Source organism: Anomaloglossus baeobatrachus, chromosome 1, assembly GCF_048569485.1.
Source record: "Anomaloglossus baeobatrachus isolate aAnoBae1 chromosome 1, aAnoBae1.hap1, whole genome shotgun sequence".
Taxonomy (NCBI): domain Eukaryota; kingdom Metazoa; phylum Chordata; class Amphibia; order Anura; family Aromobatidae; genus Anomaloglossus; species Anomaloglossus baeobatrachus.
Window position 1 is genome coordinate 743756965 of NC_134353.1, and position 27641 is coordinate 743784605.

Below are 27641 nucleotides of genomic sequence, written 5' to 3' on the forward strand. Positions count from 1 at the left end.
CCCCGACGCTTTTTGTATCGCATCCGTCCGTGCGTCCCGCCAAGCGCTGATCAGGGATGCACATAACGGATCGGCATCCATGGTCAATTTTTGGCGTGACTTTTTTCCGTATTCACGACGCTTTTTGTATCGCATCCGTCCGTGCGTCCCGCCAAGCGCTGATTAGGGATGCAGATAACGGATCGGCATCCCTGCTCAATTTTTGGCGTGACTTTTTTCCGTATTTGCGACGCTTTTTGTATCACATCCGTCCGTGCATCCCGCCAAGCGCTGATCAGGGATGCACATAACGTATCTGCATCCATGGTCAATTTTTGGCGTGACTTTTTTTCCGTATTTGCGACGCTTTTTGTATCACATCCGTCCGTGCATCCCGCCAAGCGCTGATCAGGGATGCACATAACGTATCTGCATCCATGGTCAATTTTTGGCGTGACTTTTTTTTTTTTACGTATCCCCGACGCTTTTTTTATCGCATCCGACCGTGCGTCCTGCAGCGACCGATCAGTGCACTGCGTCTGTGCGTTTGAAAAGTCAAATGGCGCTCCTTCTCTTCTGAGCCCCGCCATGCGCTCAAACAATTACTTTCCACCACATATGAGGTATCTGCGTACTCAGGAGAAATTGCACAATACGTTTTATGGTGCATTTTTTCCTGTTACCCTTGTGAAAAAAAAAAGCTACCTAGTTGAAGCAACCGTTTTGTGGTAAAAAAAAAAAATTTTCTTTTCACGGCTCAACGCTATAAACTTCTGTGAAGCCCCCAGGTGTTCAAAGTGCTCACCAAACATCTAGAAAAATTATTTGAGGGCTCTAGTTTCCAAAATGGTGTCACTTGTGGGGGAGCTCCACTGTTTAGGCACCATAGGGGGTCTCCAAACGTGACATGGCGTCCGCTAATGATTCCAACCAATTTTGCTGTCAAATGGCGCTCCTTCTCTTCTGAACCCCGCCATGCGCCCAAACAATTACTTTCCACCACATATGAGGTATCTGCGTACTCAGGAGAAAATGCACAATACATTTTATGGTGCATTTTTTCCTGATAGCCTTGTGAAAAAAAAAGCTACCTAGTTGAAGCAACCGTTTTGTGGTAAAAAAAAAAAATTTCTTTTCACGGCTCAACGCTATAAACTTCTGTGAAGCCCCCAGGTGTTCAAAGTGCTCACCAAACATCTAGAAAAATTATTTGAGGGCTCTAGTTTCCAAAATGGTGTCACTTGTGGGGGAGCTCCACTGTTTAGGCACCGTAGGGGGTCTCCAAACGTGACATGGCGTCCGCTAATGATTCCAACCAATTTTGCTGTCAAATGGCGCTCCTTCTCTTCTGAACCCCGCCATGCGCCCAAACAATTACTTTCCACCACATATGAGGTATCTGCGTATTCAGGAGAAAATGCACAATACATTTTATGGTGCATTTTTTCCTGTTACCCTTGTGAAAAAAAAAGCTACCTAGTTGAAGCAACCGTTTTGTTGTAAAAAAAATTTTTTTTCTTTTCACGGCTCAACGCTATAAACTTCTGTGAAGCCCCCAGGTGTTCAAAGTGCTCACCAAACATCTAGAAAAATTATTTGAGGGCTCTAGTTTCCAAAATGGGGTCACTTGTGGGGGAGCTCCATTGTTTAGGCACCTCAGGGGGTCTTCAAACCCGACATGGCGTCCGCTAACAGGTGCAGCTAATTTTGCACTCAAAAATTCAAATGGCGCTCCTTGCCTTCCGAGCACTGCTGTGTGTCCAAACATTTGATTTCCACCACATATGAGGTATCTGCGTACTCAGGAGAAAATGCACAATACGTTTTATGGTGCATTTTTTCCTGATAGCCTTGTGAAAAAAAAAGCTACCTAGTTGAAGCAACCGTTTTGTTGTAAAAAAAAATTTTTTTCTTTTCACGGCTCAACGCTATAAACTTCTGTGAAGCCCCCAGGTGTTCAAAGTGCTCACCAAACATCTAGAACAATTATTTGAGGGCTCTAGTTTCCAAAATGGGGTCACTTGTGGGGGAGCTCCATTGTTTAGGCACCTCAGGGGGTCTTCAAACCCGACATGGCGTCCGCTAATGAGTGCAGCTAATTTTGCGTTCAAAAATTCAAATGGCGCTCCTTCCCTTCCGAGCTCTGCCGTGCGCCCAAACAATTGATTTTTACCACATATGGGGTATCAGCGTACTCAGGAGAACATGCACAATAAATTGTATTGTGTACTTTCTCTTTTCTCCCTTGTAAAAATGAAAATTTTATGGCTAAAGTAACATTTTTGTGTTAAAAAGTAAAATTTTCATTTTTTCCTTCCACATTGCTTTGGTTCCTGTGAAGCACCTAAAGGGTTAATAAACTTATTGGATGTGGTTTTGAGCAGTGTGAGGGGTGTAGTTTTTAGAATGGGGTCACTTTTGGGTATTTTCTGTCACCTAGGCCTCTCAAAGTCACCTCAAATGTAATGTGGTCCCTAAAAAAAATTATTTTGTAAATTTTGTTGGAAAAATGAGAAATTGCTGATGACCTTTGACCCCTTCTAACTTCCTAACGGAAAAAAAATTTGTTTCGAAAATTGCGCTGATGTAAAGTACACAAGTGGGAAATGTTATTTAGTAACTATTTTGTGTGACATATCTCTCAGATTTATGGGCATAAATTTTCAAAGTTTGAAAATTGCGAAATTTTCAAAATTTTCGCCAAATTTCCTAAATTTTCACAAATAAACGCAAAAAATATCGGCCTAAATTTACAACTGACATGAAGTACAATATGTCACGAAAAAACAATCTCAGAATCGCCAGGATCCGTTGAAGCGTTCCAGAGTTATAACCTGTCAAAGTGACACTGGTCAGAATTGCAAAAAATGGCCCGGTCATTAGGGTGTTTTAGTGGCCGGGGGTGAAGGGGTTAAAGTTTAAACATCTGAATAAGAAAATCTGCAGTAAATCGACTTACTCTGGTTTTTGCATAAGTCAGCATTTCAAATGTTGTTTCATAGGAAGGCCATGGGGCATTGACACAGTACTGGATCACAAAATTGTCATCCTAAGCAAAAAAGAAGATAAATATTCAAAAACAAAATCAATTAATAGGTGCACACTAAATGAAAAACTGAAAGACCACAGTATAGTTTACATACCTTAATTTTATGCAGATTGCCTTTCGCTTCATCCACAAGTTCCTGCCAGATGGCTTGGCCATAACTACCAACAGATACTGATGCCAGTTTCTCCAGTACAATATTCAGCTTTACTTTATATACAAGCTAAACAAAATAAAAATGTTTTTAAACAAAAGAAACACATAAATTAAAGTAATCTTTTTGCTTGTGGCCATTATTAAAAAGATATATTCATTTTTAGCACTCTAGTTCTGAGTTAAAGAAAACAGAAAGTGATATCCTATTGGGCCTAACTCATGGATAATAGAAAATTAGACCAAAATATAAAATGTTTATTCAATAAATACTATATATTTAGGAATACTAAATACTGTTCTTCTGAGAAAGAAAGATTGAAGTTGGGGACAATTACCTTCTTTAAAAATATTTTTTATGTAAAAACATTAGGACCATTCATGACTTTACGTTTTAAGCTGGCTACATACAGATAAAAGCGCAGAGACATCTTAATTTCTGAGATATGTTTTTTACTTTAATTATTACATGGGCGGTGACAGATTCTTCTCAGGGGGCATGAACTTTTCCCATATTGCTACTATGCCCCACCACCTGTATTCAGTGTGGAGCAATATACATTGTCAGCACTGCGACCATGAGGATGTCCAAGTCCAGCTCCTTCTGCTCTCCTCCTCCTCTATCCACACTGTAGGACCAGGAACTATCGACAGTGAAGATTTCTCAGCTGCATGCATCAAGCTGAGAATCATTGTTTTGACCTTCTCTGGGGGTGTATTTTGCATTTAGACAAAATACAGTACTACAGCTTGGTGACAGGAAGAGATCACCAGAAAATGGACTTCGAAGATATCTAGGTGGGAACAACGCTGGCAATCTACATTTCTCAAAACGTAATACTGATGCAGGATATACTATCTATCATCCCTTAGGCATCAAGCTTTGTGGTAGCATGACTATTAGTGAGTGAGATGCTCCTTTTTTTGTACAGGTTATTATAACCACTAGAAAAGAGCTGAGTGGTGGTTTAATGTCCTTTTGGTCAGCTATGATAATTATTATCTATCTGAGCCTCCATTATGCACCACACCCTCCACTCAGCAACAATATATAATCATCAAAGCCCACTAAAAGTGCTTAATACCACTACTCTGCTTGTTGTCTAAGGATTACAATGCCCTGCACAAAAAATAGAACAGCCAACAACTAATAATCATGCTGCCAGAAAGCTTGTTACTTCAAGATTGATAGTATGCCCTGTCTCCTGTATTAGGTGTGGAGCGACATACATTGCTCGCACTGCTCCCATGACAACGCACATAAAGTCCCTGTTTAGATCTTCTCTGAGCATATTCCGAGTTTTCCAGCTCTGTGACACATCTTGCTTATGATTGGTCAGTGTCATAGGTGGGAAAAATACACAGCCCATGAGAAGAATCTGTTACCGTTTATGTGCTTGAAAAGAAAATTTACATATGACATTTACAAGCTAATAACTCAGGAACCAAGAGGGCTACTACAAAATGGGAAAAAAGAAACCTGTTAGCGCCTCAGCCTCTATCTCAGGAAGTAAACAAATTAAAACGTAAAAAGTCATGATGGCAAGTATAATAAAGGAATTATTTTTATTTTACATTGGATACAGTAGTGCAGCACACCACATTACGCTGGCTTTTAAAAAGCAACAAAAGCTGAAAATACATACAAAAATATATACAAAAAATAATTTCTTCAGCCAGCTTATAAAAAAAAAGCTGAAAATGTGAACTATGCCCAACTCAAGTACACAAGAAATTTACCACGCTCTCTTCATATAGAGAATACTCAAATTTCAATACACGATTGGTTAAGAAGAAAAAAAAATATAAACTAAATCGAAAGATGGATTAAAACTGTACCTCAACATCAAGAGAAAACTGAATAGCAAATTTTTCAGCTTCTTCAAATTTATGTTTATGCAATAAACGGCTTAACCTAGAGAGAAAAAAATACAATATATTTAGGGTATGTTCACAAGTAGCGTAAATCATATAGATCTACCATCCATATTTAGAGAGGATAAAAACAAGAAAACAAAAAAAAACAAAAAAAAAAACTTGCATCAATGTGAATGCCATGGTGCAGAAGTGTATCTGTGAATAAACTGACATTCATTGTGAATTTTAAATCTGCTACATTTTTTATTTTTTTGTTTTTTGTATGGTAACCACAGATTTAATCTTTTTCAATGCAGAAGATAAAATTTAGAACAAATCCATAACAAAATTTACATGAAAGTTTTGTGAAGATTTGAAGCATGTTTATATACAGTGGACATGGAAATTCTATATACATTTAACTCACCTGTTAAAATGTAGGGGTATTTTTTGTCATGTAAATAAATCATGCAAAAAAGAAAAAAATGTCAGAACTTTTTCCACCCTTAGTGTCAACCATAATCTGTACAAATCCACCAAGAAACAAACCCAAAAAATTATAAGTGTAAAACCAAATAAACTCAAATAATGTGGTTGCGTAAGAGTGAACACCCTCCTATAATTGAGGATGTGGTTGTAGTCAGAATTAGCCAATCACATTAGTGGCTTATGCAGACAACCATATTTTCAGTCCGAATAATATCAGTCAAAAAATTGGATTGCACTTGGACCAATGTTATTCAATTAGGTAATGCACATGTTCGATTGTCAATTTATTCATCACACCTAGTGATCTGAGAAAAATAATTACAACATGCACGCTTTGCCTTCGAGAGATGGGATGGCACTCGACCATTCAAATCTATGAGGCCGTTTAAAAAAACAACAACATTTAAATCAGGCTTCACTTGGATGACATCAGAGTGCTATCCGATTTTCAAGGACTGACAGAATAGAGAAGACGGTAAAACTTTTTTATTATTATTATTCTCTATCTCTGAGAAAAACGGATCCCTACGCTGATCAAACGCTGAGCGAGCCCACAAGAAAGCAGGGGACATGACCTATGACGTACCAGTACATCATAGGTCATAGGGTTAAAGATATGCATAATTATACAATCACATTATTTTAGTTCTTTATTTTTCCACCAGAAAAGTTTTCAGTTTATTTTTCAATTGAATTGCACATTTTATAGGTAACATTAAAGGGGTTATCTGTTCTAAAATGATAACTCTGCAGTCACTATATGACTGTAGAATTCTGAATCTTCCCAGCGCACGCATTGTGCGCTATGAGGATTCGCCAGTTCCTGGCCAGAACTCAACTAGAGGGTGAGCCTAAATTCAGATGCGCCCATTCCATACGCTTGTATTGAGTGAGGCCATGCCTACCACTCGGGTTCTATGTGCGCTGGGAGGATTCATATACACTGACTGTAGACTAATGCGGGCGTCACACGGTGCGATCGCACGAGCGATCGTACCCGCCCCCGTCATTTGTGCGTCACGGGCAAATCGCTGCCCGTGTCGCACAAAGTCGTTAAACCGCCGTCACCCGTACTTACCTGTTGAGCGACCTCGCTGAGGGCGGCGACCATCCTCTTCCTGATGGAAGAGGGACGTTTGGCGTCACAGCGACGTCACATAGCCGCCGGCCAATAGAAGCGGAGGGGCGGAGATGAGCGGGACGTAAACATCCCGCCCACCTCCTTCCTTCCGCATAGCCGGCAGGTGCCACGGGACGCAGGAAAGCTGAGTTATCGTTCCCGGGGTGTTACACGGAGCAATGTGTGCTGCCCCGGGAACGATGAACAACCGGCGCCATGAAAAATAAACGATTTTTTAAAAATAAGCAACGTGTACACGACTGATGATTTGTGACCGATTCAGCGTCGCTTGGAGGTGTCACACGAAACGACGTCGCAAACGATGCCGGATGTGCGTCACGAAAACCGTGACCCCCGACGATGCATCGCACGATAGATTGTCTCGTGTGACGCCCGCATTATTTTAGACTGGACAACCCCTTTAAAGATGAAAGAGTTCTGAAATCATTATTCTTGGTATAATTCTTTTTATATGACAAAACCCTATAATTTTAAAAGGAGTGTGCAGACATTTTATATCTACTGCATAATTGTTTCTATGGACAAAACATGTTTGCTAGACATTTTTCTATATGTGCATGTACCTGTTCTCCGGTAAAGCCTCCGTTAAGCACCTCATTGCAAGGACAGTGACTGGAGAGTCAGAAGATCTGTAAAAAATTATCATTAACATGAACATAAAGCATAAAGTTGAGAAATGAACACCTTAATCTATGTCACTTCATCATGGAGTGTGTGAGGTTTCTTTGAGCGGGTTCAGAAGCTGAGCACGCTCCAAACAGGGTTAGATTACATAGCTTGCATTGCTTTTTTACAGCAAAGCTCAGTGCTGCAGCTGAGGTTAACTTCTAAAATGCATTACGTTCTGGCCCGGGCATTCGTTCAGGTGCCCATCAGCCCTCAAGTCTGCTAAAAGGGACAGGGGCGTGATACCATGGAAAGCATGCAAAAGCCCACGGCCCTCTGCTTACTTACATAGGGAACACGTAAGTTATAAAGCTTTTTTTATAAATTCATATTACACAATATTACAACACAGGGATGGGTAGGAAGGGATTTCTAAGCCACACATCACCCTGCTTGTAGGTTAGAGCACATAAGGGACCTGACAGGTTCCCTTTAAGGTGTTAATAACACTATTTACCTTTCGTGGCTGTCATAAATTCCCTCAAGAATATAGATTGTGTCCTAACACAAAAAAAAAATAAACGTAAATGGCATGAATGAAAAGTTAAATGGTAAAACTGTTTTCAATAAACAATCCTACAATTTATCAGTAAAACTGTATAATTATGTAATCTACACAAAAACGAACAATCTGGCACTAAAAAAATGAACACATAATCTACTTTAATTAAAGGAGTTGTCGGCACTACGTCTGCCGGGCTTCATAACAATGCCACGCAAGCCCGGTACAATCAGCAGACACTATTGGACGGACGTGCTTTTACTTTCCATGAAGAATGTCGGGCAAGCGGAAGAAGTGAGAGCATAGATACCCAATAGCCCAGTTACTACTCCTCTTTGTGACATATTATATCTATAGGTACATATTTTATTAATAAGTATATATATATATATATATATATATATATATATATATATATATATATTTATCTATTTTTTTTATTATTGCATACAGATACGTATCTTACAAGAGAGAAGCAGAGACACATTTAAAGCTTTGCTGGCCCTCACTGAAGCATATATTCTGAAAACTCAACAAAAAAAGACTTACCATAGTGATACCAATTTGAACAAGGGCGCATATATCTGAAACTTCAATTGAATATAAGTGATTCATTGTAGGCAACGAATACACTGCAAGGCTTCTCATCTGAAGATCAAAGAAGACAAAAATTGGGTAATTTTTCATATCAAAAACATTAAATGGACATTTTGCCCGGGGTCACATAATATTAAACCACAAATATTACCCCAAGCTATATTAAAACATAACCTTTATTGGTAAGTATAAAAAAAGTAAAAGATGACAAAAACTAGTACCCCTAAGACAAAGATAGAAAATTCAGACAATATAACAAATTTTTGGAAAAACGACAAACGTATGCAGTCTCACCAATAACAAGGAGGTGATAAGGGCCTAAGTTAACCATCAAAAAACTGTCACCTTCCTAACCACGGAGTGAAAACACCCTAAACCATAGAATTGGTGCCACTGTTCCTCAAAGGTTTACTCTCACTGACCCTATTACTCAAATGCAGGTAAAGGCAGGAGGATAAAGATACATCAGAAGGGGATGGAGCACAATAGTAAGACAAAATGCATACCACAAAACATGGTTAACATAGCAAATTTCCACAAAGACACATGTATTTGTAACCCAACAGTGTCAACATGATACGCAAGTGTGGCGCCCCTGAGGCTTCAGTCGCCACAGAGAATTGCACCCAACTTTGGGTGTAATGCTAAACCCGGTTCCGGAGGAAATCAATCCCGGTTTCACCACATTACATACTCAATACACATTAAGTTGCCCTGTTCCCACTGGGGACTGGGCAAGAGTAGGGTAATAAAGGGGTCGCCGACAGAGGCATTTACAGGATGCCCTCAACTGGGGCCCCAGTCCCAGTAGCCGAGAATCTGGGAGGGGGAGATGCAGCCAGCAGGGGAAGTCAGGAGCCAACACAGCAGTTAGTGGAGTTCTCCAGCAGGAGAGCAGCGGAGCAATCGCATATAGAGGTGCTCTGGTGGGAAGGAGGAGAAGTTCACAACGGTTGCCGGGGGAAGAGGGAGCTCTGCTCCCCATGGAGCCGACGCCACACAGGGCGCCAGGACCCTAAGGAAGATCATACTTCATGTTGGTTTTCCAGAATCTGCCTGGACGGGGACGGTTTCAAGCCTCCCTGACCACACAGCGCCTGACAGCACAGTGCCACATAGGATCCAGGGCCTCGCTTCATGCCAGACCCCACATCAGAACCGCAGCACCTGCATATAGGGACAAGAGTACATCTCGTGAAACCCAAGGTCCTCTCATAGCTTCAAGCCAGGGGATCCACAGACAGGCGTTACAAGGAGAATCCCACCGAACACCAAACCGGGCTGATCTCTAAAGGGATTCGGGTTCGACGGAGCCCATCATAACAAGTGACCGGTATTACCTGGGTGAGCGGCACGGTACAAAAGTGAGTAAACAACCTGGAACCGCAGCTATAGACTCTGACTCTATTAACCATACTGCTGCTCCCCGCTGCCTTTACTACTCCCCTCATCATCCTCCCCGGGGCCCGCTCTAGCTGTGGAGAGCGATACCATCCCTGGTTGCTACTACCATCTGCCATGGAGGACGGCGACAGCAGCGGCGGCCCATTCCCTGGCCTAACACCACAGGTGGCATCACGACAAACCCCTCACAACTACCCCCATCATCGCTCCCTTGCAATCTTCAGTACGCCTCGGGGCAACGGAGTCGGGCTAAGCCGCACGTGACAACGACAGTCGACGGCCCGGTGATGAGTAGGTTAAATGCAACCTGCCCCGAGGGGCGCTACACAAGTAATTTCAGAATTAATAAAATAACAGTGAAAAAATATACAGTCAGAACAAATTTCAGACCATATCCGCCTCTATGCGTTTCTCCCCCCACACAGATGAGAAAGCGGGATCATCAGGAGGCTTGTCAGGATTTCAGCTTGATACATGAAATGTCCACAAATGTCATATGAAGGTCTAGTGCTAACGGCTCTCACTTTGGACCAACACTATAGATATGAAAAAATGGATCATGTTGAATATCACCATGTCCGCCAAACATAACCCTTTATACATGGGTCACGTCATAATTGCAGGTCAGTTGTTGCAGCAGAAGTAACAGGGATCCAGTGTACAAAGCAAATTTTTCAGGTTTAAAACTTTTACATATCCTATTTTATTATATTTATTACCTCATTTTGCGCAGAAATTACGAACAACCAATGCATCTCCGTATTACAAATGAACTGAACTTACATTTACCTGTTTTTCATTGGGAAATGTCAAAGCTATCAGTTTAAGGTTAGTATCTCTTTGCCTACAGGAAGAAAAAAATAAATATATTGCATATTATTAGAACGTGGCATTAACATGATGGAACAATAATGAGTCTAACAGTAATATTAAATATATAGAACTAAATGAATACCTGGTAACAGAAGATGAAGAATCTCCCTCTGTTGTTAACAAAAAATCGGACAAATGACAAGAAGGCCAGTCCCACACCAAAACCAACGTGTAAACGTCCCAAACACTCAAAATCCCCTAAAAAAACAAAAATACTGTAAGAAATTAGATAAAACATAACTTTAAATGCGGTCTGAACAAAATAGTTTATTACTTACCTCTTCATCCAAAACAAACAGCAAGTTGTCAAGAATTTGAAGTTTTTTTGCACCTTAGACAAATAAAGTTCATTATTTAGAAATGTAAAACATATTGTGTTACAGCATTGCTTCATCATACAGTAAAGAAAAAATGGGGAGATCAAAGATCACCCTTATGGATGTGGCGAAGAAATATGGTCCATGAGTATAGAAAGTATATATAAATTTGAATTATATAAATAGACAATTAAAAAAGGGTAAAAACGTGACATAGTAAGTTACTAATATATCTCAACTGCAATGTGTTTTGGGATCATATCTTTCATTATGAAGCGGAAATCATACAGTGAAGAGAAGTATTTTGAAAGTAATACCTCCCTCTCGATATGTAACAAATCAGTTAATGTGTCCAAAGCTAGTGCTGGCAGAATTAATACGCATTCCCATCCTTTGCCTCATCCATCATACTCTCTTTATCTTTCTCCCTTTCTTTTATCCCCTTTCTTACTCTTGATTCTTTATTTGGTTGGTATTGTAGATGTATTCTTTATTAGAGTGTAACTATCGCTCTTGTTTTGGAATGGATACCAACTTGTATGTCAAAATATAGCGTTTCTTATTGCTCCCAGCAGCTTATGTTGATGTTGCCTTCTTACTCTGTTATGGAGTTCGATTCTGTCACACTTAGTGTCTTATGCCTGTGTTACCACATTTTTCGTTTTATAAGACGCACCAGATTATAAGACGCACCCCAAATTTAGAGGAGGAAAATAAAAAAAAAATATTTTTTAATCTTAAAATGAGGGTCGTCTTATAATCCTAGTGCGTCTTAATCCTAATGCTCACCAGGTGAGAGTGGCGGTGGTAGAGTGACTCAGGAAGGTCATAGGAGGCAGGGCGATGCTCTGGGCTCAGACGTAGAGGTGTTGCGGCTCAGGAGGGTTGGCAATACTGCGGGCTCGGGGTGTCGCGGCAGACGCATCGCAGCGGCGGACGTCATTGACATGCTGGCAGTCTGCGGGGGTGACACTGCAGAGAAGCGACTGAGGAGGGTCACAGGATGGAGAGTCTCAGCATCAGGTGCCATTGATATGACTGCGGGCATCGTTCACACACCTGCAGTTGACAAGATGCACTTCGAGAAAATAGCCGCAGAGGCCGCATTTGTGCAGATAGGACTGCACGACCATTTTCTTGAAATCAATCGCGTCAAGCTGCGTACGTGCCACCTACATTTTCATGAAGTCCATTGTGTCAACCGCTGGCGATTTAATGAAGCCCGCAGTCAGCTCAATGTACCCGCTGCCTTGACAACCCCACAGCCCGCCCCTAGGTCAATGGTGCCCGCCGGGACACCCCCAAGCTCCTCCTGTAATCCTACCTACTATGACCCCACTCAACCACCGCTGACCTGGTAAGCCATATCAGTTTTCTAAGGCGCACCCCCTTAAATTTGGGGGGGAAAAGTGCGTCTTACAATCTGAAAACACAGTACTTCTTTTATAATTTAATAAAGATATGTTTATATAAAAAAATGCTAATGCTGGCTGTGTGTGGGCATTATCATGAGATTTTATGAGCTTCCAAATTTAAAAAAGAAAAATCAGAAAATAATGTCATCAAGCAGGATCAGACTACGTGTGAGCAGCAGAATATCTTTACCTTGAATCATCCCAGAATCAGCAAGATTTTGAACTGCAATGTGGTTTTGTACAGGGTCCATCTTCCATTTTGAGAGAGTATAGTCACCTCTTCCCTAGTGGGAACAAATGACATAAAAGAATTCAACATTTGTGTAAAGTAAGTGCAAAGTTTTTGGACTTTTTTTTTCTCCATACAGAACGGCACTGATGAAATGTTACAGTAATACAACTATTCTTATTATGCCGAATGACTGCCATAAAATATGAATATATGCTGCTTATACTGGACACAGATGTAGGAAAACTATTGTAAATAAACTGTCAGTACTAAAATGTAAAAAAAACTTTCTATACGCTTCCGACTGCTGTATTGTAGTGCTTTTGCAGTCGCAGGGTTCACTGCTCACTTGCAAAATATAGCTGTACTTCATCACCCAGGTGATCCTAGTGGAGAGGCATTAAAGAGCTTTCAAGGGAAGGTATCGTCAAAAAAAAAAAAATAATAACTGAAAAAAATGTAAAGTAATAATGTTTAAATGTTTTGTTTAAATATTATTTTTTTTTTTTAATTGTCCAAAATATAAAAAAAAATTAAAAAGTTTGATATTTTCCACTGTTAAACACTAGGGGGAGCAGCTTCTGAAATCCTACTGAATTTCCACTGTATAAAAAGCTCAGATTACAGCCTGCCGTAAAGTGGGAGGAGTCTGCTCTCCTGTGTGTGATGTCGCCTCCCCCCTCCTAATCTGAGTGTTTACAACAGATAACAGAGAATGACATGTAGGGACACAATGCACAGCCATTTTCCTGGTGACCAGAAATGCCTAAAGTGTCACCAAGGACAGCAGACAGTATCACACAGGATAGGATTAGATACACAGCTCAGCAGACAGTATCACAAAGGATAGGATTAGATACACAGCTCAGCAGACAGTATCACACAGGAGAGGATTAGATACACGGCTCAGCAGACAGCATCACCCAGGACAGGATTAGTTACACGGCTCAGCAGACAGTATCACACAGGATAGGATTAAATACACAGCTCAGCAGACAGTATCACCCAGGACAGGATTAGATACACGACTCAGCAGACAGTATCACAGAGGGTAGGATTAGATACACAGCTCAGCAGACAGTATCACACAGGAGAGGATTAGATACACAGCCCAGCAGACAGTATCACACAGGATAGGATTAGATACACGGCTCAGCAGACAGCATTACACAGGAGGGGATTAGATACACAGCTCAGCAGACAGCATCACCCAGGACAGGATTAGATATACGGCTCAGCAGACAGTATCACACAGGAGAGGATTAGATACACGGCTCAGCAGACAGCATCACCCAGGACAGGATTAGATACACGGCTCAGCAGACAGTATCACACAGGAGAGGATTAGATACACAGCTCAGCAGACAGTATCACACAGGAGAGGATTAGATACACAGCTCAGCAGACAGCATCACTCAGGACAGGATTAGATACACGGCTCAGCAGACAGTATCACACAGGATAGGATTAGATACACAGCTCAGCAGACCGTATCACACAGGAGAGGATTAGATACACAGCTCAGCAGACAATCACAAAGGATAGGATTAGATACACAACCCTGCAGACAGTATCACCGGTACACACACAGGTACTCACATGCAGTGGCGCGCGCGTGCACATACACACACAATCACCCCTGATGGGGACCTTGTGCCACACACACACACACACACACACACACACACACACACACACACACACACACACACACACCTTTCACATCATTCCTCCCTGTGACCTCCGGTGGGCGCTCCAGGCAGCTGTGCTGCATGCCATCCTCCCCTGCGTCCGGCCGACATTTCACACATCCGATCGCATACACTCACACATCTGATCGCATACACTCACACATCCGATCGCATACACTCACACATCCGATCGCATACACTCACACATCCGATCGCATACACTCACACACACTCACGATATCGCACATACCTGTACAATCGCGCGCGCGCACACACACACACACACACACACACACACACACACACACAGCGGCGGCGGGCAGAGCTGGGGGAGCTGCGGCAGCGGGCAGAGCGGGGACTTGGGAGAACGGAGGGAGGGGGGTGTCATTGGAGACGGTAACGGCAGCGGCAGTAGCTGGGGCAGAGCAGGGGCTGGGGAGAATGGAAGGATGGGATGTCATCGGAGACAGTAAGGAGGGGACGGGAGGGGAGGCGGCCCGTTCTCACACATCCCGGCGGTTGACAGGGGTAAAAAGGAGCAAACAGCACACGCTGTGAGCTCCACAATAATGGCGCTGAACTCCTCCCTCTTGTGTTCTGGACAGCCCAGGGGGCGCGTCCACGTCACAGCAGACGCCCACTGTAACATATGGCAAGGGGTCGGAGCCCGACTATCAGAGTCTATGCACAGGGGCTGCCATAAAGGAAGGAGTTACTGTCGTTACACACAAGGCAAATCCAGCATGGCAGCCCCCAGTGCCTCTAGTAACATAAGAATTACATAAAAACTAAATAAGCTGCGATTTTCATTTTGTATTAGAAATACTTGATTTCATAATCTCTATTTTTAATACAAAAATAAAAAACCGCGATACCTTCCCTTTAAGAGCTCTACACTAGTAAAGGGAGTATGTCAACACAAAATGACTCTTCTATCCAAGCACAAGAACTCAAGCACAAGTATACCCTTGACATGGCCAAACCTTTCAATGCATCTTCCCATCTATTTGTTTGACATCCATCTCTGCCTTTCTCTTCATTGACCCAAAGCCCTAGCTTTACAGAAGCGAAGGGAGGGTGGAAATAGATGGGAAACAAATAGGCTGGAAGGTGCGCTGAACTGCTTAGTGACACTAAGGGAGTACATGTGCTTGGTTTGAACTGTCATTTTGGGCATTTAAGCTTATATTTTGTGTTTTGCTCAGAATAGAGTTTCAATGCTATGTTTTTGCTGATGTATGTATGTATGTATGTATGTATGTATTTAATGTATGTACAGTAAAAGTTTGGACACACCTTCTCATTCAAAGAGTTTTCTTTATTTTCATGACTCTGAAAATTGTAGATTCACATTGAAGGCATAAAAAGTATGAATTAACACATGTGGAATGAAATACTGAAACAACTCAAAATATGTCTTATATTCTAGGTTCTTCAAAGTAACCACCTTTTGCTTTGATTACTGCTTTGCACACTCTTGGTGAGATTCAAGAGGTAGTCACCGGAAATGGTTTTCCAACAGTCTTGAAGGAGTTCCCAGAGATGCTTAGCACTTGTTGGCCCTTTTGCTTTAAATCTGTGGTCCAGCTCACCCCAAATCATCTCAATTGGGTTCAGGTCTGGTGAGTGAGGAGGCCAGGTCATCTGGCGTAGCACCCCATCACTCTCCTTCTTAGTCAAATAGCCCTTACACAGCCTGGAGGTGTTTAGGGTCATTGTCCTGTTGAAAAATAAATGATGGTCCAACTAAACACAAACCGGATGGAATACCATGCCGCTGCAAGATGCTGTGGTAGCCATGCTGGTTCAATATGCCTTGAATTTTGAATAAATCCCCAACAGTGTCACCAGCAAAGCACCCCCACACCATCACACCTCTTCCTCCATGCTTCACAATGGGAACCAGGCATGTAGAGTACATCCTTTCACCTTTTCTGCGTCGCACAAAGACATGGTGGTTGGATCCAAAGATCTCAAATTTGGACTCATCAGACAAAACCACAGATTTCCACTGGTCTAATGTCCATTCCTTGTGTTGTTTAGCCCAAACAAGTCTCTTCTGCTTGTTGCCTGTCCTTAGCAGTGGTTTCCTAGCAGCTATTTTACCATGAAGGCCTGCTGCACACAGTCTCCTTTTAACAGTTGCTCTAGGGATGTGTCTGCTGCTAGATCTCGGTGTTTCTGACCTGGTCTCTAATCAGAGCTGCTGTTAACCTGCGATTTCTGAGGCTGGTGACTCGGATAAACTTATCCTCCACAACAGAAGTGACTCTTGGTCTTCCTTTCCTGGGACGGTCCTCATGTGAGTCAGTTTCTTTGTAGTGTTTGATGGTTTTTGCCACTACACTTGGGGACACTTTCAAAGTTTTCTCAATTTTTCGGACTGACTGACCTTCATTTCTTAAAGTAATGATGGCCACTCGTTTTTCTTTATTTAGCTGCTTTTTTCTTGCCATAATACAAATTCTAACAGTCTATTCAGTAGGACTATCAGCTGTGTATCCACCAGACTTCTGCACAACACAACTGATGGTCCCAACCCCATTTATAAGGCAAGAAATCCCACTTATTAAACCTGACAGGGCACACCTGTGAAGTGAAAACTATTTCCAGTGACTACCTCTTGAAGCTCATCAAGAGAATGCCAAAAGTGTGCAAAGCAATAATCAAAGCAAGAGGTGGCTACATTAAAGAACCTAGAGTATAAGACATATTTTCGGCTGTTTCACAATTTTTTGTTAAGTGTTTCATTCCACATGTGCAAATTCATAGTTTTGATGGCTTCGATGTGAATCTACAATTTTCATAGTCATGAAAATAAAGAAAACTGTTTGATTGAGGTGGTGTATCCAAACTTTTGGTCTGTACCAGGGCTGTGGCGTCGGTAAACCTAACCCGCGACTCAGACTCCTCTATTTCCCTTGCACCGACTCCGATTCCCACATATATTACTTATATTTAAGTGAAAAATTTATTGTAGTACAATGTAAACATCAGACATTTAATCAGTTGTATGGTACAGTAATCAAGGTATTTAGATAGAAAATAAAATATATTTATTGGAATACAACTTTAGAACACAAACACTAATAAATTGTAAATATGTAATACCCTATGTAATATAGATTATAATATATAGTGTAAATAATATATAACACTGTGTAATAAACTATGTAAGTGGCAAAAAAACAGTTTTCAACAAAAATATACTAAATAACATTTGTGCAGTCTATGAATTTGTTCTAAGAAATAGAATTGCCTCCATCAGATCCTCCTTCATAGATGACTTAAAATCTGACCTAATAATTTTAAGGCTAGAGAACAACCTTTCTACACTAACTTGGGTTGGAGGCAAAGCCATAACCACATGGGCAACATCTCTAACAATTTCCGCGTATAAAGGAATTGCCTCATGCACAGTCAATTTTGATGAACGGTTGAATTTTTCTATTTCTTTGAGAGCAAGTGAAAAATTTTGCTGAAATGTGGTCAATCTGCTTGCTATAGGAGATGGAGTGAAATTTTTTTCCTTGCGGCAACACTTTGCCTGCTACATGTCATCCAAATACTTGTTAAAGTTAAACTCCTCATCTGATGAGGATGAAGATATGGCAGCAGTAGCACTGTCAGGACCCAAGTCCTCTTGCGCCTGGCAGTCCTGTAGGCCACTCATCCTAACTGCTACCTCAGTCAGAGCTTCTTTTCCTTTAGTAAGCTGTTGATCATCAAGCAGTATACGATGACTTGGGTCCACATAAACAGCTGCCAGAAGAATTTTATTTTCCAATAGCTGTGTCTCTCTCCATTTCATTGAATCAGAAATGCAATCTACGATTAAACCTCCTCTTTGGGACAAGCAAAATAGCAAGTTCTTCCACTCCCTTAAGAAAATGCCCGGAGTTAAATCCCCAGCTTGTAATTTTTTTTAGTCACGGTAAATGGGTGATAAAGCAATTCCTTCAATTCAGCCACCTGTGTCCATTGACCTTCACTTATTGTTACCTGAGGGTTCACCATATCTATAAGAAACTGTTTTAGTTCAAGCAATCGGTCAATCATTAAATAAGTGCTGCACCACTAAGTGGCTTGATCGACAATTGCCCCTTTCCCAGCACGTCTCTTCAAGATGGAATCAATTTTAGGGGTTCTGGCGGCAATAACCAATTTCCTCACTTTTCCAATCAGATTTCCAGCATTTCCCTCTTGCAGACTATCTCTTATTGCCAGCTGTAGTGTGTGCACAACACAGCGCATATGATGAATATGAAAGTGTTTTGAAGCAGCATCAACAAGATCATCTAATTCTAAGGTATCATTTTGCTGTTCTTCTGCTGTAATATCTGCTTGTTCCTCAGTTACATGAGCAGCACTGTGGCCTTCCATCTCAAACATACTGAATCCTAAATTTTCTTCTAGCTGTTATTCATTACTCTCATTCATCAGTTTAATTGTACTTATGTTTGAAGCATTGTCCTTTACAATAGCAAGAACCTGTTCTTTTTTGAGTTCGTAATATTGCAGAACTTTTTCCACTAAGGCCTGGAGAAACTGGCTGGTGTGATGAGCTTTAGTATCTTTTACTGCCAGTGTCTGGGTAACAATTTCTTTCTTGTCACAAACATATCGAACATTGACAGCAAAATAGTTCACTCTGTGACGTGTGAAGGCATCCATTTTAAGAAATATGAAGGGTCTTTTGAGAGTCTTTTTAAGATCTTCCTTTTGTTTAAGGGCTTCTTCAATCACATATTTTCTAATACTTTCTCTTTCCAGAGAAACACCAAGTTTGCGGGCCATTTCTCCATAAAGAGCTGTAAAAGCTGGTCGTGCAAATAACAACAATGGTACACTGTCCTTCACAACAAGCTGTATGAGCTGTCTTTTAAACATATCTGCTGTCTTTGTTACAGTTACTTTGTCACTTACAAAATATCTTGTTAATGATGTTTGAGATGCTGTTTCCTCCACCTTTGTCTGGCAGGCAGTGCTGGGCACTGGTTTCTTGGTGCTGCTGTTATCTTTCTCAGTCACAGCTTTGAAAACTTCTGGGTGGAAGCGTTGTAAATGTCTTTTTAGATTGGAAGCTCTTCTAGGAGTATTTTTATCACTGCCTGAGTATGCACTGATTTTGGCATCACAGCATTTGTTTTCATCTGGGTCACTTGTCATACATTGACACACAAAATATTTTTCATCTAGTGCAGGCTTTCCTTCTTTCTGAGTGTGTTTACTTTTTACCCTTGCCTGTAGAGGAGGAGCTTCACTGGTGCTCAAGTGCAGCACAGACTTATCTCAGCTCAGACAAAGCCTAGATCCTCAGGCTACATACATTCACACATAGCGTTTTTGCTGCATTTTTTTTTTGCAGTGAAATGCAGTGACTCTGGGCATTCCAGCAAGGGCAATGGGTTCCAAGATATGACATTCAGACACATCGTTTTGGGAGGATCTGTTTTGTCGCTCAAAAACAGATCCTCACAAAGAATGAGCATGTCAGTTTGTGGTCTTTTTCTAATCTGCTTTTGCTATTAAAAACATTATCTATGAGCTCAAAAATCTTTCAGGTGATGCCGTTTTTTAAAAAGTTGATCTGCTTTTGCAGCTGAAAAACGTATCCTCAAAAAATGCAGCAAAAACGCTGTGTGTGAATGTAGCCTTAGATCAGGAATAGAACAGCCATTTATAGGACATTTCATAACTTTCCCAAATTCCTATGAAAAAATATTCAGCACATTCTGCATTGCACTACTGTACCCAATTTATTATATATTTTAGGAGTCGGTCAATTTTATACGGTTCCAATTCCACCAAAATGAGCTCAGACTCCGACTCCACGACTCCGACTCCACAGTGTGTGTCACTAAATTTCTGTGAAATTTTGTAATAAATGTGGTTAATCTTACCCCTATAAGTAGATGAGTGTCACTTGTCAGATCACCAATGATCAAGCTCAAACAACCATCTGTGTGATATTTTTCTGTTGAAATAAAGCAGGTCTTGATCTTCCCTTCAAGCTGTAAAATAAAATTATGAGGTTTCTCAAAAATACATAGATGGCGAAACACAATGTAATAGAAATGACAAGTATTTACCTCTTTTGCAGCACTGATATCCATACTTTCAACAGCTGAAAATACACATTGAGCAAAGAGTTACAGAATAGTCAGACCATGCACATAGGCTTTATATTATTAAAACACTCAGGGTCTTCCCACAAGGTATTTCTCCTCTATATTTTTCTGAACCTTACAGAGTACCTATCATCTGTTTGCAGCTGCCCAGTGTTTTCTTAAATAATAAAGGCAGCCATAGCCACATGATAACGTTATTACATTAATTTCATCCTATCCGTCATGTACATAAAACATCTTATAACTGCATTTTTTTAAAACATTTTTTTTTAAACTTATCAATTTTACTCTAAACAGGAAAATCACAAATTATTTTTGGGCTACAATCTTAAATCAAAAAGCAACATGTAGGCAAAAAAGTTTACCCGTACATACCATCATTAATCCTGGCAATATGAAAGTACATGATACAGTGAAGTCCTCCATTCGTCAATAGAAACATACGATAAACACCTAAGGAAAAGAAGACATAAAACATAATGACATGGTGTTAAAGGGGAGCTCTGATATTATTGTCAAACTTAACTACTAATAGTTAATATCCCACTATTAAATGACAACTTAACGATTTCCTGTTACTATTGCTATATAAATACTAGTGCATAAAGAAATAAATATTTTTTTTAAAATTACGTAGGCTCTCGCCCCACTTTGATAGCCAGCATGGGTAAAACAACAGCTCCTGGCTGTAGCCCCCATCTGTGAGCTTTCCTGTTGCTGGATATCAAAATAGAGGGAGGAAAAAAAAAAAAAGACAGGGTTCCCCTTCATTTTTGATATCCTGCCACGGTACAGCAGACAGCTGGGTGCTGGTTTTATCAGAATGGGAGGAGCCATGGATATTTCCCCCCCTCAAGCCTAAACGTACCAGCCCACAGCCGCCCAGAATTGTTGCATCCATTAGATGCGACAATTCTGGCACTTCACTCGGCTCATCCAGATTGCCCTGGTGCAGTGGCAAACAAAGGAATATAAGGGCTTAATGACCACTGTGATTTGTCAGCTGCCATCAAGCCCTGGATTAGTAATGAGGAGGGGTCTATGAGACTCCCCCATTATTAATCATGTAAGTGAAAAGAAAAACACAAACACAAAAAATCCTTTATTTGAAATAAAATAAGAACACCCTCTTTCACTCCTTTATTAAACCCCAAATCACCCTTGCAGAGCCAATGTAATCCATACGAAGTCCCAAGACGATCTTGGCTCTGCTACATACTGAAGACGCACCGTGCAGACATATTAGAGAACATGACTGACCGCTGCAGCTTAAGTCAGACACTCATTGAGGCGCAGCTGTGAGCGGTAACGTCACTGAATTTACTTGCAGTCACAGCTGGAGGTTTACACGTACCCCAGCTGTGACCGCAGGTAAACTCACCTCAGGTGAACGCTGTGACCTTACCTCAGATGAACTCGTGGAGTTCAACAAGAACTGCATCTCCTGGCAGAAAACTTCATTTTTTTGCCAAAAGATGCAGATTTGGTGCTCAAATTTTATACACATTTTATTATCTCAGATGTAGCAGAGCTGGGATCATTGTGGGACCTCGTGTGAATTTGGTGAAAGAGGGTGTTTTTGCTTTTTTTTTTTTTTTTTAAATAAAGAATTTTTCTCCATGGGCGGCACGGTGGCTCAGTGACTAGCACTGCAGAGTTGCAGCACTGGGGTCCTGGGTTCTAGTCCCACTAAGAACAACATCTGCAAGGAGTTTGTATGTTCTCCCCGTGTTTGCGTGAGTTTCCTCCGGGTACTCCGGTTTCCTCCCACACTCCAATTACATACTGATAGGGACTTTAGATTGTGAGCCCCAATGGGGACAGTGTTGCTAATGTATGTAAAGCACTGTGGAATTAATAGCGCTATATAAGTGAATAAATATATTATTATTATTCTCTGTGTGTTTGTGTTTATTTCTTTTGACTTACAGAATTAGTAATGGGGAAGGAAGGGTTTCATAGACGCCTCCCCATTACCAATCCAGAGCTTGATGACAGCAGACAAATCACAACTGCCAATAACCACTTATATTACCCAGATTGCCACTGCACCAGGGCAATCGGGATGAGCAGGGTAAAGTGTCGGAATTGTCGTATCTAATGGATGCAACAATTCTGGGCTGCTGAGGGCTGCTATTTTTAGGCTAAGGAGGGCCCAATAACCATGGGCTTATGCAGGCTGAGAATACCAACCCCAAGCTGTTGGCTTTCTCTTGGATGGGTATCAAAATTGGGGGGGTGGGGCGACACGCCAGAATTTTTAATTATTTAGTCAAATAATTTAAAAAAAAAAAAAAAAAAAAGAAGCTGCATGGGGTCCCTCTTATTTTGATACACCACCAAGATATAGCGCGCAGCTGTGCCTGCAGCCTGTAGCCATTTGCTTTATCTGCGCTGGGTATCTATATGCGGGAGACCCTATGTCATTATTTTCATTTATTTTTACACTTTACTCAGGCAAATAGACATCTTCTGTAAGGGTAAACAATCAAAGACGGCATCAGTCTGACTACTGCCAATCACACATGCTATCACACATAGTGGGCGGGGGAAGCAGTGAATATGCATGAGATATAATTAGTGGATCCGGAAACAGTGTTACAGCCGCGCCGTGGAGACTGGTATATCCTGCTTTAACCAATTTGGGTTTTTGGGGGGTTTTTTTAACAGTGATTTTTCTGGCCAAATCAAAGCCATGCCAATATTTGGTATGGCTTTGATTGCTCCAGAAGTGCCCACAGCCTAAAAGCTTGCTGATTAGCTGCTCTGCAACCTTTCAACAAACTTGTTTCCAATGTGGAAACTGTACAGCATGTAAATACATAGACAGATGTACAACATTTACGAACAGCATGGAAACAAAATCACTTATAACATCACATGTAGGACGGAGATGGTAGTGTACTACGCCAGTTGCCCCTGTAAAAAGATCTATATAGGGATGACCGCCAGGCAACTGAGGGTGAGAACTCTAGAACATATTCGGGACAATATTAATGCTAAAGGGTGTAAAGATGTAAATGATCTGAAAACTATACCAAGGCATTTTTTTGTACATCAGAAATGTAATCCCAATGGATTTAGAGTGAATGGTATAGATCATGTCAGTTTGGAAGCAAGAGGAGGGGACTATAAGAGTGAACTCTTAAAAAAGGAGACAAAATGGATGGTGGTCCTTGATACTCTGATGCCCAGGGGTTTAAATGAGGCCTTGAGTTTCAAACCTTTCTTACCTACATAGCGCAAATTTTAATGTTTTTTACTTTATCATATTTTAATGTTTCTCTTTTGCTCTTCTTTTTTTGTGCCCTTAATCTAACCACAGTGATTCCTATATAATATACTCCGATGCCATATATGTTGATTGTGAGTGTGCGATGGACCAAGTTGATGTTACATCTGGATTTAAATTGGGAAACTATTGAGAACAATGATGGACCATATATACAGAAATTTAAATCTAAAGATGTTTGATTATATGGAATTGTATCATGTCCAATTTGGGGTTGGGTTGTTATATACTTTATATGTAATCAATTGGGTAGTACATTGGTGTTCATCTTTTGAGCATATTGAGTACATTACTGTGCTCAGAGATTAACTAGATTATATATATTTATATGACCATTTGGAGTTGTTAAAAAGGGTTTTCGCTTTTGCTATCCTATTCTGTGTATTTACAGTTAGGTCCAGAAATATTTGGACAGTGACACAATTTTCGCGAGTTGGGCTCTGCATGCCACCACAAAGGATTTGAAATGAAACCTCTACAACAGAATTCAAATGCAGATTGTAACGTTTAATTTGAAGGTTTGAACAAAAATATCTGATAAGAAATGTGTACAATTCCTACAATTTCTAACAAACACTCCACATTTTAGGAGGTCAAAAGTAATTGGACAAATAAACCAAACCCAAACAAAATATTTTTATTTTCAACATTTTGTTGCGAATCCTTTGGAGGCAATCACTGCCTTAAGTCTGGAACACATGGACATCACCAAACGCTGGGTTTCCTCCTTCTTAATGCTTTGCCAGGCCTTTACAGCCGCAGCCTTCAGGTCTTGCTTGTTTGTGGGTCTTTCCGTCTTAAGTCTGGATTTGAGCAAGTGAAATGCATGCTCAATTGGGTTAAGATCTGGTGATTGACTTGGCCATTGCAGAATGTTCCATTTTTTTGCACTCATGAACTCCTGGGTAGCTTTGGCTGTATGCTTTGGGTCATTGTCCATCTGTACTATGAAGCGCCGTCCGATCAACTTTGCGGCATTTGGCTGAATCTGGGCTGAAAGTATATCCCGGTACACTTCAGAATTCATCCGGCTACTCTTGTCTGCTGTTATGTCATCAATAAACACAAGTGACCCAGTGCCATTGAAATCCATGCATGCCCATGCCATCACGTTGCCTCCACCATGTTTTACAGAGGATGTGGTGTGCCTTGGATCATGTGCCGTTCCCTTTCTTCTCCAAACTTTTTTCTTCCCATCATTCTGGTACAGGTTGATCTTGGTCTCATCTGTCCATAGAATACTTTTCCAGAACTGAGCTGGCTTCATGAGGTGTTTTTCAGCAAATTTAACTCTGGCCTGTCTATTTTTGGAATTGATGAATGGTTTGCATCTAGATGTGAACCCTTTGTATTTACTTTCATGGAGTCTTCTCTTTACTGTTGACTTAGAGACAGATACACCTACTTCACTGAGAGTGTTCTGGACTTTAGTTGATGTTGTGAACGGGTTCTTCTTCACCAAAGAAAGTATGTGACGATCATCCACCACTGTTGTCATCCATGGACGCCCAGCAGCAAAAAGAAGTAGCATGTCACTTAATTTCCGCAGGGTCCTGCGTTTTTGCCATTAAATAATGGTTAAAAATTGCAGCGACCAACCTGCAGAAAAAACGCAGCAAATCCAGACCAAAAACACAACAAACCGCGGCAAATCCACATGCGGTTTTTGGTGTGTTTTTTTGACGCGGGTGCGGAATTTTCTTAAAATAATGCCATTTTCCAGTGTGCACAGGGCCTAAGAGTCAGTATATGGTGGTGTGCAGCATTACCCTCCATACACTCTTCCATGTGGAGACTCTGGTGAATATTCGTCTTCTCTTTCCACCGTCACACATTACATAATTATCAGATAATGATCGACCCCCAGTGTCTGTACTGGATGTGACCAGTCATTCTGTGGGGACAGAGGCCTATAAAAGCCGCAATATGGTTTCCACATTAGTTTTACATGTTGGATAAACTCTTTACTAGTCCTGTGTATTCTGACAATACTGCTCTATAGGCAGATCAGGCTTTTTGGGTTTTTTTTACATGTACAGTGTGATGACATGGACTCTCATGGGTTAAAGTTTCTTAACATTCAGCCAGACTATTGTTCTTATGTGTGCTAAGTCATGTTTGCTTAGCTATTGCTCTCCAGACTTTTCCAGTAACCATTGTATTGTAGTTGTGTATTGATAATGTAATTACCTTAGTAACCATTGTCTAGTCGGTGACTTGCCGACTCCATGTAGATATACTGAGTCTTTCTATGCACATCATTTAAATGAACATTATCCATGCAGCTTGAAATTAATCCAATGGGAGAAGCAATCTTGTCAAACCAATTGATGAGGACGCAGTGTATCCTAAGGGAAGGTTATGGCTATAAAAGGGACTTCTTTAAGCCACCAGGGTGGTTGAAGGTTGATGGATGCTGATGGATCCAGTCTAAGCTCTTTGGAGCTGACTAGAGGATCAGGATATCTTATGGCTTCAATCTAGGGACTCCGGATCCGGTTGGAGACCATATCAACAGCCTAGGGATTTCGACTCCGGCTGCCAGGATTGTAACATCATACCAGGACTACCTAAGGAGGACACTCAGGTTGGGACAGTTCAGTCACCTGGTACAGACTTTGCAGACCTCACACAGCTTCCTAAATCTGGCATTATTCCTTTCTCGGTGGGTGCCCGCCAAAAGCGGGGTGCTGCTGGACTGGAGTAAGCGGCCCTGGAAGCTCTGAGGCATGGACATTCTAAATCCCTGGTGAGCCAGCGGAAGGGTGAGACTCTGTTGCTTGTTACATTTGTGTTTTGCTGGTTATGTGTTATGTGCCGTTAATTGTTTGGGGATCCAATAAAGTCTAATTATTGTGGTTCCCTCACCCTGTGTTGTCTGAGTAGTGTTATGCCCACGGTTAAGGAGGCCGGCGTTCAGTTGGGATGAGCCCTGAGCCACGCTGTCTTTCTAAAGGCGGTGGGTTTCAGTGGACGAGAGCACTCACTGAGCCCCGTGTCTCCACATACAGTACTTATGCTGAGGCCACTCCTGTACTATCATCACATACTGATCACATACACATCACTTACTGAAGAGTAATTACATATAGCCTAAGACACTGACACTGGGGTTACAGGATAATGACCCTGACACTGGGGTTACAGGATAATGACCCTGACACTGGGGTTACAGGATAATGACCCTGACACTGGGGTTACAGGATAATGACCCTGACACTGGGGTTACAGGATAATGACCCTGAAACTGGGGTTACAGGATAATGACCCTGACACTGGGATTAAAGGATAATGACCCTGACACTGGGGTTACAGGATAATGACCCTGACACTGGGGTTACAGGATAATGACCCTGACACTGGGTGTACAGGATTATAACACTGACACTGAAGTTACAGGATAATGACACTGACACTGGGGGTGCAGGATAATGACACTGACACTGGGGTTACAAGATAATAACACTGACACTGGGGGTACAAGATAATGACACCGACACTGGGGGTACAGGATAATGACACCGACACTGGGGGTGCAGGATAATGACACTGACACTTGGGGTACAGGATAATGACACCGACACTGGGGGTATAGGATAATGACGCTGACACTTGGGGTACAGGATAATTACTCTGACGCTCGGCTCTTTCCCTCAGCACACAGCTTTTCTATGTTCTGATAGCCAGCTTGTCCTCAGTACCCAGCTTTCCCATGATCAAATCAACTCTTTATTTTTATATAGCGCTAAGATATTCTGCAGCGCTACAGAGAATGGGAAAGCTGGGAGCTGGGGACAAGACGGATAATAGAACATAGGAAAGCTGGGTGATGAGCTCAGCACCCAGCTTTCCCAATCAC

General features: G+C 41.4%; 1 protein-coding gene across 2 annotated transcripts in view; it reads right to left on the reverse strand.

Annotated features, from left to right (window-relative positions):
- The window catches only part of KNTC1 (kinetochore associated 1), a 371840-nt gene that overhangs the window by 242819 nt on the left and 101380 nt on the right, over positions 1–27641 (reverse strand). Inside the window, exons 6-18 of one of the 2 annotated variants that reach the window (XM_075323096.1) lie at positions 20866–20943; positions 20452–20486; positions 20263–20373; positions 12630–12723; positions 10986–11038; positions 10790–10905; positions 10624–10678; positions 8383–8481; positions 7789–7832; positions 7229–7294; positions 5018–5093; positions 3123–3248; positions 2939–3028 (exon numbers count right to left, since the gene is read on the reverse strand). In XM_075323096.1, the coding sequence (XP_075179211.1) occupies positions 2939–3028; positions 3123–3248; positions 5018–5093; positions 7229–7294; positions 7789–7832; positions 8383–8481; positions 10624–10678; positions 10790–10905; positions 10986–11038; positions 12630–12723; positions 20263–20373; positions 20452–20486; positions 20866–20943 (1043 nt within the window). Of the gene's footprint in view, positions 1–2938; positions 3029–3122; positions 3249–5017; positions 5094–7228; positions 7295–7788; positions 7833–8382; positions 8482–10617; positions 10679–10789; positions 10906–10985; positions 11039–12629; positions 12724–20262; positions 20374–20451; positions 20487–20865; positions 20944–27641 lie in introns of both variants that reach the window. The other variant, XM_075323086.1, reaches the window with a different exon arrangement.